At 49.1% G+C, this 13,118-nt stretch overlaps 1 protein-coding gene across 43 annotated transcripts in view; it reads right to left on the reverse strand.

The window, feature by feature from the left end:
- Positions 1-13,118, reverse strand: part of MROH7 (maestro heat like repeat family member 7) — a 72,460-nt gene that overhangs the window by 36,045 nt on the left and 23,297 nt on the right. For 21 of the 43 annotated variants that reach the window (XM_054486417.2, XM_054486395.2, XM_054486387.2 and 18 more), the window contains exons 4-10: positions 8,973-9,046; positions 5,454-5,537; positions 3,829-3,908; positions 3,476-3,605; positions 1,216-1,311; positions 598-702; positions 252-387 (exon numbers count right to left, since the gene is read on the reverse strand). In XM_054486417.2, the coding sequence (XP_054342392.1) occupies positions 252-387; positions 598-702; positions 1,216-1,311; positions 3,476-3,605; positions 3,829-3,908; positions 5,454-5,537; positions 8,973-9,046 (705 nt within the window). Of the gene's footprint in view, positions 1-251; positions 388-597; positions 703-1,215; positions 1,378-3,475; positions 3,606-3,828; positions 3,909-5,453; positions 5,538-5,889; positions 5,943-8,972; positions 9,047-13,118 lie in introns of those variants that run through there. The other 22 variants (XM_054486506.2, XM_054486354.2, XM_054486438.2 and 19 more) reach the window with 3 other exon arrangements.

Raw genomic sequence — 13,118 nt, forward strand, 5'->3', positions numbered from 1 at the left:
CAAACTAAGCTTGGAAGGATGAGAAAAAGCAGATTGCTTAAATCAAAATAGTTTTGTTTGTAGCCTTTGTCCCCTGGTTCTCTGGGGTCTTGGGCTTCACACCAGTTTCCACAGTCCCCATCTGGCCCTGTGCTGGTTTCCCCCATCTCCCACCAGTGCCTTAATGCCAAGGCTCCAGCTGATTCTTTATTGAATCCAGACTGAGCAACAACTCAGAAGACTTCCTTCAGAAGCACTCCAATAGAGCTTACGTTTTTGGAGCTCCAGGATAGTGTAGAGGATGATGATGCCGTCCAGAGCCTCACAGCCAATCTCCTCATCAGGATCCCCAATGCGAAGGATGAGTCTCCCCAGCAGAAGCCCCAGCGCCGGGAACCCCAAGGGCATCTGTTTGTATTGCAATCTTAGGGATTGAGTGCTATAGGTTCAATAATGCTATACATTAAATGGTGAACACAGGTGGATAGTCTGGCCCAGATAACACAGCCCTCTGAAGATGGCAAGAGCCACCTGGGAATCCCTGAACAGAGGCACAGGCTCCTTCAGAAGTGGGAAGATTTTCCCTAAGACTGTCCACCCCTCCCAGGGGCCACTCACAAAGAAAGGCAGAGTTAGAAGCATGTGGTTCAACACAGAGACATTGCTGTTCACAGCCCGTGCTCGCTCATGGGCCTTCCCAGAGTTCATCCAAGGCCCCAGGGCCTGTGGGATCAAAAGCAAGACTCAGAACTACAGGTTAGATGCCAGCCCCCGCTGCTGGGTGGACAGGCCAGCCTTCATCCATCAGCAGGAAGCTTCCAGAGAGGGCATAAAGGTCACCACAGCCCTCCTCCTCTTCTTGGGGTTTAGGCAGAGATGGAGTTCAGAATAGGACTGACAGACTATAGGGAAGAAGGAAGTCAATGAGGAGAGAGATGAAAAGTGAAGAGTTATGAAGACAGAAGAGAGATGCAGGGACAAGCATGGGAAGAGCACAGAGATGGTGGCAGCTATAACCATGGGCAGCCATTTAGAGAGTAGGGGGATGGGGAGAGAGTGGGGAGAGGCAGGAGTCTGGGACAGGGCCTGTGAGACAGACAGGGAGGCAGAACACTCACACAAGATGACATCCTGAAGCCAAATCACTCCTAGGTCTGGCCTCCACTGCTCCTGCGCCAATTTCTCTCTTCCCTCCACCCTTCCTCCCCTCCCTTCTTGCCCCTCCCATCTCCGCACCTCCAAGATGCTCTTCAGCCCAGCAAGAGTGGGGTCCTCGATAAAGAGGGCTTTGAGCAGTGTCTGCAGGGCCTCCAGGGTCTGATGGTAAAGAGTCTGTGGATGGGAGGAGGACCAAGCCACTAAGCCACCTCTGGAATGGACATCAGCTCCAGGCAACCCCTGGTGTAGGTCAGGGGAAGAGGGGGAATTAAGACCCAGGAGAGCTGCTTTCTGGTCCCACCTCTGAGACTAACTTGATGTGTAATGTTGGGCAAATTACTTCCCCTCATGGGTTACAGTTTCCTTATCAACAAATTGCTAATTTTTGTCTCTGCACTTTCTACCTTAAAGAGGGGAGGAAGCAGAGATCCAGCATATACTGAGAGTCTACCATGGACCAGGTGGCTACCTGGTGATTTGCCACCTTGTCCACAAATTGTTTTTCTCATTTTACAAATGAAGGGACAGGGACACTTGTCCAAGATCACAGAACAAGAAGTTTCAAGTCATGAGGAGCAAATGAGAGGATGGATGGGAAAATGCTCTGGAACCACAAGAGCTGGATCAATGAAAGAGCCAATCTTACTTTCATCATCTCCGGGGAAATGCTCTGATTCTTTTTTGAATTGCTTCTCCTAGGCCCAAATACGTTTTCCAAGTTGCCCCTTAAGGAAGCCATCTCTCTCCTGCCTAGGTTTCTCATCCCTTAGCCACACCACCGTCCCAGAATTGTCTTATGGTTACCAGCATTACATGTACACAAGGCTGGGCAGTGGGTTTGAGTTACTCTGAGAAGACCCTCTCTTTTTTGCCTTCCCTCATCCTGCCAGGTCCCTAAGTGTGCCTCCTAGGTTGTTATTGTCCAGACTTCCTGAGTCTGCACACACCCTGAAGCCAGTGGTCCTTGGGGTTATACCACAACCACCAAGAAAGCCTGGCTCACCACCTGCCTCCTCCTTCCTACCCATCTCTGCAGATTACTATGCAGCACTGTCCTCTGCTGGCTAAATCTGGTACTACAAGAGGGCTGCCTCCTTTTTTCAGTCACCCCCGCAACCCCAGTCTTCTCCAAGGGCACCACCTCCGGGACCCTGGCTCTCCAGCCTCACTTCCCAGATCTCTCACCTCACCCTCTGGGCTCCAGTCACGCTGCCACTTTGTCATCCTCTGCCGGGAATGCTCTTCCTTCTGCCACCCTCTGTAGCTAATTAGCTCTTCTTTAACCTCTCAGCTTCACAATCACAACCCCTGACCCCCATCTAGGCCTTCCCCTCCCCTCTGCCCCACCATTGCAGGCTCTTTATAGCACCAAGTACTTCTGGCTTGCAGCATTTATGATTGGTGTAATTTTGCACTTATTCGTATTTATTTATTTGATACCATCCATCTCCCCCACACTCACCTCAGCTGTAAGGCTCCTGTGCTGAGTTCAGCATGGAGTAGGTACTGAGTTACTATTTGCTAAATGAAGTGATGAGTGAATGTGCTGCACCCTGGGCTAAAACCCTTTGCCTTAACCTTCCCCGCTGACCCTCGCTCCCCCTCATCCTACCCTGAGGGTCACCTCCACCCCTCCTCCCAGGAACGCCTGGAGAGGTTTGAAGATGCTCGCATGAGCCCCCTGAGGTTCTGCTTCTCCAGGCCTCAGCCCCAGTTCCCCCAGTCTGTCTTCATTATAGCCTAAGCCTCAGCCCTGCCCCTCCCAATCCTGGCCGCTTCCCCTGGCCATGCCGTCATCTGCCCACATCCCTCCCATAGGGCAGGGCCCAGAAGTGGACAGGATGGGTGTTTTGTTTCATTTTGTTTTGAGACGGAATCTCGCTCTGTCACCCAGGCTGGAGTGCAGTGGCGCAATCTCGGCTCACTGCAAGCTCCACCTCCCGGGTTCCAGCCATTTTCATGCCTCAGCCTCATGAGTTGCTGGGCCTACAGGCGCCTGCCCCCACGCCCAGCTAATTTTTTTTTTTTTTTTTTTTGTATTTTCAGTAGAGACGGGGATTCACCGTGTTAGCCAGGATGGTCTCAGTCTCCTGACCTCGTGATCCACCCGGCTCGGCCTCCCAAAGTGCTGGGATTACAGGTGTGAGCCACCGCGCCCAGCTGGGTGTCTTTATTTGAATGATTCATCCATTCACCATTTATCAAGTACCTACTCAGACCAACAGAAGTGAGTTGAATTGCCCAAGGCCACAGACCAATGAGCTGGAGGATGCAGCTCCATATCTCCTCCCAGAACATGGGCCAGCCCTGAGGCCCTGCTGGGAAGGCCCGGCCTCACCTGGATGGTCTCAGCCTTGGCCTCGTCCTTCTCCTGCATCGCCTGCACGGAGGGCAGGGAGAACACGCTCTGCACACACATGTTCACCAGCTCCGACCTCTCCCGCATGCCCAGGGTGGGCTGGGTGTGGCTGGAGAAGAGGCAGAAAGCAAAGAAATGGAGTGAGAGAGCGGCCCTATGGCTATAGACGGGGGCTGAGCTGAGGAGCACAGGGACTGGGCAAGGGGAGGGGAAAAGGCACTGGCGGAGGGGTGGGGGCGGGTTGGGGGAGGGTACAGCGAAGAGATGGAGGGAGACAGAAGTGGAGGAAGAGAGGAGAGGGGCTGTGGGAACAGGGAGAGGGCCATGGACACCTCAGCTGGGTCAGCATCTCCATGGCCTGCTTGCGGACGGAGCTTGAGAGAGAATCCAGTGGCTCCTCCTGGATCTGCCTCTGGACAGGGGGCCACAGAAAGGCCGATGAGGACAGGGCTACTGCAGGCCACCAGGGCCAAGGCTGCCCCCCTCGCAAGGAGCGGGTCACAGCAGCCAGCATCCCCTCAAGTGCTCCTCCCGCCTCAGCTTCCCAAGTAACTGGGACTACAGGCTCATGCCACCACACTTGGCTAAGTATTTTTATTTTTTGTAGAGACAGAGTCTTGCTATGTTGGCCAGGCTGGTCTCAAACTCCTGAGCTCAAGCCATCCTCCTGCCTTGGCCTCCCAAAATGCTGGGATTAAAGACATGAGCCACCATACCCAGCCTCCAGGAGGCATATTCAAACCATGGAACTGGTCCAAAGCAAAAACCACTATGTGTGGCCCTTGAAAACTGCCCAGTTGCATTCCTTTAAAATGCTTTTTTGTTTTTTTTTTTTCCTGCTTTTTAAGATGAGACCTTATGATGTTGGCCATGTTCATCTTGAACTCTTTTTTTTTTTTCTTGACACGAAGTCTTGCTCTGTTACCCAGGTTGGAGTGTAATGGCACAATCTCGGCTCACTGCAACCTCTGCCTCCCTAGCTCAAGCGATTATCCTGCCTCGGCCTTCTGAGTAGCTGGGACCACAGACACGTGCCACCATGTCCGGCTAAGCTTTTTTTATATTTTTAGTAGAGATAGGGTTTCACCATTTTGGTCAGGCTTGTCTCAAACGCCTGACCTCAAGGGATCCACCTGCCTTGGCCTCCCAAAATGCTGGGATTACAGACGTGAGCCACCACACCTGGCCAAATGTCCATTTCTTTAAGATACAAAATTAGTTGGGTGTGGTGGCACACACCTGTGGTCCCAAATCTCGAGAGGCTAAGGCGGGAGGATCCCGTGAGCCCAGGAGTTTGATGCTGCCGTGGGCCATGATGGCGCCACTGCACTCCAGCCTGGGCGACAGAGCATGACCCTGTCTCAGAATAAAGTATGTCCTTCTAATTGCTTCTCATTTTTGATCTAGCACCTACACACAGTAGATGCTCAATTAATGTTAGTTAAATGAAGGTATGGAGGGCAAGGACTTTTTTGGTTGTCTCTGTAAAGTACAAAAACCCAAATATAATTTTGGAAACTTCAGTGGTTATTCCTGCCCAGTCCATTCTGGTGGAGTGACTGTATTTATCAAAATGATGAGGAAACTCTCTAAAGTTGCCCACCAGAAGGAATTGCTGGGAAAAGAATGTATTAAGTAATAAGAACTGCTTCTGGGTGTGCAAGGCTTTACTGTAGACTAAGCATTGGGTTGTGTCCTCCCAACAAGCCAATGGCACAGGTATTATCACACCCATCTGTGAGATGAGAAGAGTGAGGCTCAGAACTTGCCTGAGCTCCCTCTGTGTAGGTGGAGGGCAGTTCGAGGTGGAGCTGAGACTCAATTCCCAGTGTCCTGCCTCCTCATCCCATCCTCTTCCCACCTCAACCTCCCACCCCTGAGGTCTCATCAGTGGGTGGACTCAGGAATTCTGCCCCCTCCCACCCCAATGCTGCAGACCCGCCTGTGGCTCCCCCACCATAATCTTCTTTATCATGGTCTTCTTTTCTCCTTCTGCCTCCAGCAGATCCTGGCTCTTCTGAAGGGTGGTGACATTCTCAACCTAGGGGACAGCAGAGGGCAAAACCTCAGAGTGAGAGCCCCACTGAGCCCAGTCCTCAGGGGTTGCCCATACAGCACTGTTAACCACCCGACACCTACAGGCAAGCCAGCATTGGTGCAAGAGAAATGAGAGTTCCCCACAAGGGGAACTTGGGATGGGGTAAAGATCGGAGAATATTGAGGGGTTGGAGGAGTTAATCCTGAATGCCAGCATTTGGAAGACGACCAGATATGAGGGACTGCAAAGTACTCCCCCTTCTCCAGTCAACTAAGGAGGGGACAGAAAGGACCCCAATCCCTCCACCTGAAATTGCACCATTAGTAACACTTCATATGGGTCTCCCAGTACATACAAGTCAGATTGAGGCATTCTGCTACCAGAGAGAGGGAACACATTAACCAATATCCAACTAATCTCTCCGTTCTCATCATCTTAAGGGAGAAGAAGGAAAATAAACAATGATCATGAAATAAGAAAACTAACTTCATATAGTAAAGAAGAAAAGACAAGTTAATTTGATGAGGAGTGTGGCACATTGAAAATGGCTGCAAGTTCTTTTCTGCTCCTCCTATCCAAAGGACAGATTCCTCTTGAATCTTGGCTCATTTTACAACTTGCTTTGAGCAGCAGAATAATGTGGAAGTGATGCTGGGCCAGTTCCTGGACTAGTCCTTAAGGAAACTGGAAGCTTCCACTTTTTCCCTCTGGAACCCAGCCACTGTGCTGCAAGGAAGCCCAGGCTAGAAGACAATGATTACAGACCATGTGAAGAGAGGCCCTGGAAAATGAGAGGGTCATCTTGAATATTCCAGTCCCACTGAATGATCTCAGTCTATACTGTGGAGCAGAAGAACCACCCAGCTAAGCCCAGTCAAACTTCAGAATCATGAGAAATTGGGCCTCTCCAATTCTAATGCCCCCAGCACCCAGGCTGGAATGCAGTGATGCAGGCACAGCTCACTATAATCTCGAATTCCTGGGCTCAAGCAATCCTTCAGTCTCAGCCTTCTGAGTAGCTAGGACTACATGGACTACATAGGACTACTGGGCCACCATGCCCAACTGATTTTTTTTTTTTTTACTTTGTAAATTTTTGTAGTTGGGCATAGTGGCTCATGCCTGTAATCCCAGCAACTTGGGAGGCCAAGGTGGGCAGATCACCTGAGGTCAGGAGTTCAAGACCAGTCTGACCAATATGATGAAACCCTGTCTCTACTAAAAATACAAAAATTAGCCGGGCATGGTGGCATGTGCCTGTAATCCCAGCTACTTGGGAGGCTGAGACAGGAGAATCGCTTGAACCCGGGAGGCAAAAGTTGCAGTGAGCCGAGATCACACCATTGCACTCCAGCCTGGGCAACAAAAGCGAAAATTCCGACTTAAAAAAAAAAATTGTAGACACTGGGTCTCACGATGTTGCCCAGGTTGGTCTCAAACTCCTGGCCTCAAGTGATCGTCCCACCTCAGCCTCCCAAAGTACTGGGATTACAGGTGTGAGCCACCATCCCTATCCCAGAGTGAACTTTTAAACGACGAAATTCTGGGGTGGTTTGTTAAATAGCAATAGGTAATTTAAACTGTAAGAGTGATGATAGAGGGATGGCTAATTTAATCCAAATGGTCAGAGAAGACCACTCAGAGGAGTTAACACCTGGGCCGAGTCCTAAATGACAAGAAAGAGCTAGCTATGCAAAGAACTAGGGGGAAGGCCTGTCTGTCTCCCCATACTAGAATGTCAGTCACATCATTGTTGTATCCCTAGTGCCTGAAACAGTGCCTGGCACATAGTAGAGGCTCAGTGAAATGTGTTGAATGATAGTGTTAGGGCTCAGAACCTGATACCCCACAATATGGTGTTTGGACATACTGAATTGAAGAAGCTTCCAGGTCTCTCTGATCTCTCCCAAAGTACAAGATGAAGTTGAAGTTCCTTGATCTGCCTAAGATCCAGATCTACCAAGGAGATCAACTGTTGTTCCTTCCCTTCCCTGTAAGACCAAGAATGTAACCACATCTGAATAGACCCTTTCACCAGATAATCTCTGTTCCTGATCCATTAATTCTTGCTACTAATCCCTTATTGCTCCTCAATAGAATTCCTCTTCTCTTGCTGGGTGTGGTGGTTCGCTGCTATAATCCCAGCACTTTGGAAGGCTGAGGCAAGAGGATGGCTTGAGCTCAGGAGTTCAAGACCAGCCTGGGCAACATAATGAGACCTCACCTCTAGGCAAAAAATAAAAAAAAATAGCCCAGGGCTGGGCACAGAGTCTCATGCCTATAATCCCAGCTACTCAGGAGGCTGAGATGGGAGGATCACTTAAGCCTGGGAAGTTAAGGTGGCAGCAAGCCAAGATCGCACCACTGCACTCCAGCCCAAGTGACAGAGCGAGACCCTGCCTCAAAAAAAAAAAAAAAAAAAATTCCTTTTCTCCCGCCTCCTATAACCTGTTTTGCCAGGATCCAAGCCCCCATTTTTTCTGTAACCTCAAAATGGTATATAAGCTTCTGAGCCCTCACTGGGGGCAGGTAATCACTTTGTGCTTCTCTCCATGTACTCATTAATAAATGTGTGTACATTTTCTCCAATTAATCTGCCTTTGTGAGTTGATTTTTTTCAGCAAACCTTCAGAGGATGAAGGGGACATTTTCCCTTGGCCCCTATGACATCAATAAAAAGTCTTCTTTTTGCAGGCGCCATAGTAGGTGCTGTGCATATCATCTGGCATGGGCCTCACTTCAGCTTTGTTGTGCCCATTTTATAGAACTTTCCTGGCAGAAGAAAAGTTCCATCACTGCCCCAGGGACTGAAGCTTGGCCCTGAAGCAGCCTGGAGGCAGGGCCTGCCTCCTGCATGTCCAGGCCTGGATGGATCCCCCACCTCCTCCACATTCTGTCCACCAAGCAGCCTTGTCCACACTCCCTGTGTCGCACTCACATCCACCGGTTTGTCTAGTCTTCCCCACTGGCCCTCTCCAAGTCCTGCAGATGCAAGTGTGCCTCACCTGCTGGACTGGTCTTCTTGGGCCTCCTGAGCCTGCCACATGGCCCAGACCTGGGTTGGGCCTGACTGTCCTGAAAAAAGGCCACTTCTAGACTTTCTGCCCCTTTCAGAGCCCCTCTCACAATTCATTCAATTGTTTAAAAATATTTTATTGAGCATCTATGCCAGGCACTGTTCTAGATGCTGAAGTTATAGCTGTGAATAACAGACAAAAATGCCCAAGTAATGGAGGATATGTCCTTGTGGGGGAGATGAACAAGAAAGAAGATGAATAAACAAAGCATATGGCACATCAGACGGCAATGAATGTTATGGAGAAAAGGAGAGCTGGGCAGAGGCACGGGGAATGCTGAGGCTGCTGGGCTGGGGGGTAGAGGGTAGGCAGGACAGAAGTATCTGAGGACAGTCAACTAGGGGTTGGGCAGGAGGCATACCAGAGCCATGTTGTTGCCACCTTCTGTCTTCTCTGGCACCTTCACCAGGCATGAGGTCATTTCATCAAAGGCTCCTGCAGGGCACGATTTCAATGAGAAGGTAGATAAAGCTGTGATGTACCTAGGATGCCATCACGCCATCTCTTTCCTCCCCCTCTAGGCTCCTCCAATCCTTACCCCACCCCAGCAGCCACACTGAGCTTTCTTTCTTTCTTTTTTTCTTTTGAGACAGAGTCTCGCTCTTATTGCCCAGGCTAGAGTGCAAGTGCAATGGCGCTATCTCGGCTCACTGCAACCTTCATCTTCCGGGTTCAAGTGATTCTCTTGCCTCAGCCTCCCAAGTAGCTGGGATTACAGGCACCCACCATCATGCCCGGCTAATTTTTGTATTTTTAGTAGAGACAGGGTTTCACCACATTGGCCAGGCTAGTCTCGAACTCCTGACCTCCAGTGATCCACTCGTCTTGGCCTCCCAAAGTGCTGGGATTACAGGTGTGAGGCACAGCACCCGGCCTACACTGAACTTTCAAGTGTACATCAGCTCATGTCACTCCCTCCCTAAAACCCTTCAGTGACACTGCATTTCATTAAGCACAAAGCCAGCATCCTTGCCAAGGCCTTCAATGCCCTGCCTGGTCGGCTGTGCCCTGCCCTCCTCTGCAGCCTTATCTCCTACCGCTTGCCTGCTTCACTATGCTTTGGCCACACCAGCCTCCTTCCAGAACTGGACACATTTCCCCTCAGGGCCTTTGCACGGTGGTTCCCTCTACCCGGGCCACTGCTCGCCATACCTCCTTGCCCCGCTAAGGCTCTCCTTCAGGCCTAGGCTTGCCTGCCAGTCCTGAGAAAGGCCACCCCCACCCTGGGGCTCTGCAAGGGCCACTATGGTCTTGTCATGCATTGTCCGAATCTCTTCTTTCAGCAGTTATCACAATTCATAGCTAAACACCTACTTGTTATGAGAGGCATCTGCTGTTCTGTCAGCTCCCCCATCTCTTCACTTTCTTTTGGTGAAAGAGCCTCATCTTTCCTGGGTGCACCCTATTCCATGTAGCTAGGTGAAGCTGGATTCTTCAAGACACACCCAGCACCCACTCTTCAGATAGGTGTGGGCCTGGGATCCAAGTTCCACTCCTAAGAGTGTCCCATGCCTCCAGCCACAGCGATTGGTCCAGGGATGAAAACTTACTGGGCAGGACCAATAGAGTCCTTTATTTAAGGGAGTTGAGGGGAACACCAAAGGAAAGAGGATCTTTCTCCTTCTGAGGACAAGGTCACTGGGGCCTATGAAAACCTGGAACTTCAGATTCTCGACCACCAGAGGACCCTGGAGGATGGAGAAGTAGAGATACCCCAATTGTAGTGAACACAGCCGACACCAAGATCTTAGCTTCTAAATACCATTCCCCACTAAAAGGAACAAGGCTCCTTGGAGAAAAGGTTGATTCCAGGACTCAAGCAGGGAAAGTCCAGGATGAACCTGAGACACCTGAATGATAAAGACATGTCAAATGTCAAAGGGACACAAAAGCGTGCTGTTTTTTTTTTGTTTTTTTTTTAGAGCTGATGGGGGCCGGGCACGGTGGCTCACGCCTGTAATCCCAGCACTTTGGGAGGCAAACGGGTGGATCATCTGAGGTCAGGAGTTTGAGACCAGCCTGGACAACATGGTGAAACCCCATCTCTACTAAAAATACAAAAATTAGCTGGGCAATGGTGATGCACACCTATAATCACAGCTACTAGGGAGGCTGAGGCAGGAGAATCGCTTGAACCCAGAAAGCAGAGGTTTCAGTGAGCCAAGATTGCGCCATTGCATTCCAGCCGGGGCAACAGAGCAATATTTCATCTAAAAAAAAGAAAAAAGAGCTCGGGGCTCTCGCCATGTTGGCCAGGCTGGTCTCTACAAAAGTTTACTTGAAGGGGAGTCCACTGATCAAATTGAGAAAAAGTAGAGTATCACAATAAATTGTGAAAAAAACGGTTTATAGCCCATTGAATAAACTAACAAACCTTGAGTCCATACTATACAAATAAATAAATAAATAAATAAATAAATAAATAGAAAGTTTGATGAGGAATGGGATATTCACATGGTTTCAAAGTACCTGACCACACGATATTTACTACAAAGGGGTAAATATTGACTTCACACTGGAAAACCTTGGCAGCAACCATCCTACTCAAGTGACGAAAGCAAACAGCATCAGTAACAAACAAATCAAAATTATGAGGCACCAGACAGGATGTAATGAGAAAAACCCAGTGTCACTTCTGTGCTATTCCTGCCAAAAATGCATGGCCTGAATCTAATCATGAGCAAGCATCAGACAAATCGAAACTGAGGCACATCCTACAAAAATAGCTTGCCTGTCATCCTCAAATGTATCAAGGACAGGAAAGTCAAAGAAAGGCTGAGGACTGCAGGAGACAGATCAGACTAGAAAAAACGTACAATGAGTGGTTCTGAACTGGATCCTCTTGCTGTAGGGAACATTACTGGGAAAATGGGTGACTTTTGAATAGGGCCTGAGGATTATATGGTAGCTGTATATCAGTATTAATTACTTGATTGTGATAGTTATATTTTATCCTTTTTTGTAAGAAGTACACTCTGAAATTCAGGGGTGATGGGGCATCATTTGGAAACTTATTCTGAAATGATTCAGAGAAAAAAATTTATAGTACGTTTTCAACTTTTTTTTTTTTCTTTGAGATGGAGTCGCACTCTGTCACTCAGGCTGGAGTGCAGTGGAGCCAGTCTCGGCTCACTTCAACCTCCACCTCCCGGGTTCAAGCAGTTCTCCCACCTCAACCTGCTGAGAAGCTGGGTTTACAGGTGTGTGCCACCATGCCCGGTTAATTTTTGTATTTTTAGTAGAGACAGGGTTTCACCATGTTGGCCAGGCTGGTCTTGAACTGCTGGCTTCAAGTGACCTGCCCGCCTCAGCCTCCCAAAGTGCTGGGATTACAGGCATGAGCCACCACACCCAGCTCAAATTTTCTCTAAGTTTTGTTTTGTTTTGTTTGCAGACAGGGTCTTGTTCTGTCATCCAGGCTGGAGTGCAGTGGTGCAATCATGGCTGACTGCAGCCTCGCCCGCCTGGGCTCAAGTGATCCTCCTACCTCAGCCTCCCAACTAGTTGGCACTACAGGCCCACGCCATCACATTTGACTAATTTTTACATTTTTTGTAGAGATGGGAGTCTCACTATGTTGCCCAGGCTGGTTGCGAACTCCTGGGTTCAAGCAATATTCCTGCCTTGGCCTCCCAAAGTGCTATGTATTACAGGTGTGAGCCACCATGCCCAGCCCTAGGTTGGTTTTTCAAAATCATTTAAAAAATATTTTTAAGGCTGGGGGCGGTGGCTCACATCTGTAATACCAGCACTTTGGGAGACCAAGGCAGGTGGGTCACCTGAGGTCAGGAGTTCGAGACCAGCCTAGCCAATGTGGTGAAACTCCGTCTCTACTAAAAATACAAAAATTAGCTGAGAATGGTGGCGGGCGCCTGTAATCCCAGCTACTCAACAGGCTGAGGCAGGAAAATCACTTGAACCCAGGAGGCAGAGGTTATAGTGAGCCAAGATTGCTCCACTGCACTCCAGCCTGGGCAACAAGAGCAAAACTCTGTCTCAAAAGAAATAAATAAATAATATTTTTAAGTACCTACTATATGACCAGTACTGTTCTAAGCACAGTTAATAAAAGTGAACAGGGCCGGACGTGGTGGTTCATGCCTGTAATACCAGCACTTTGGGAGGCTGAAGTGAGCAAATCACCTGAGGTCAGAAGTTCAAAACCAGCCTGATCAACATGGAGAAACCCTGTCTCTACAGGGTTTGTAAAAATACAAAATTAGCCAGGCATGGTGGCGCATGACTGTAATCCCAGCTACTCAGGAGGCTGAGGCAGGAGGATCACTTGAGCCCAGGAGTTTGAGTCTGCAGTGAGCTATGATTGTGCCACTGCACTCCAGCCTGGGTAACAGAATGAGATCTCATCTCTTTAAAAAATTTAAAATTAATTTAATTTAAAAATAAATAAAAGGCTTCATCAAGCCCCAGACTTGGAGAAAAGAGTCAAAATTTATGTATCTAACAAAGAACTCATATCTGGATTACATAAAGAATTCCCAGAAACCAA

The sequence above is a fragment of the Pongo pygmaeus genome, chromosome 1 (assembly GCF_028885625.2).
Source record: "Pongo pygmaeus isolate AG05252 chromosome 1, NHGRI_mPonPyg2-v2.0_pri, whole genome shotgun sequence".
NCBI classification, from domain to species: Eukaryota; Metazoa; Chordata; class Mammalia; order Primates; family Hominidae; genus Pongo; species Pongo pygmaeus.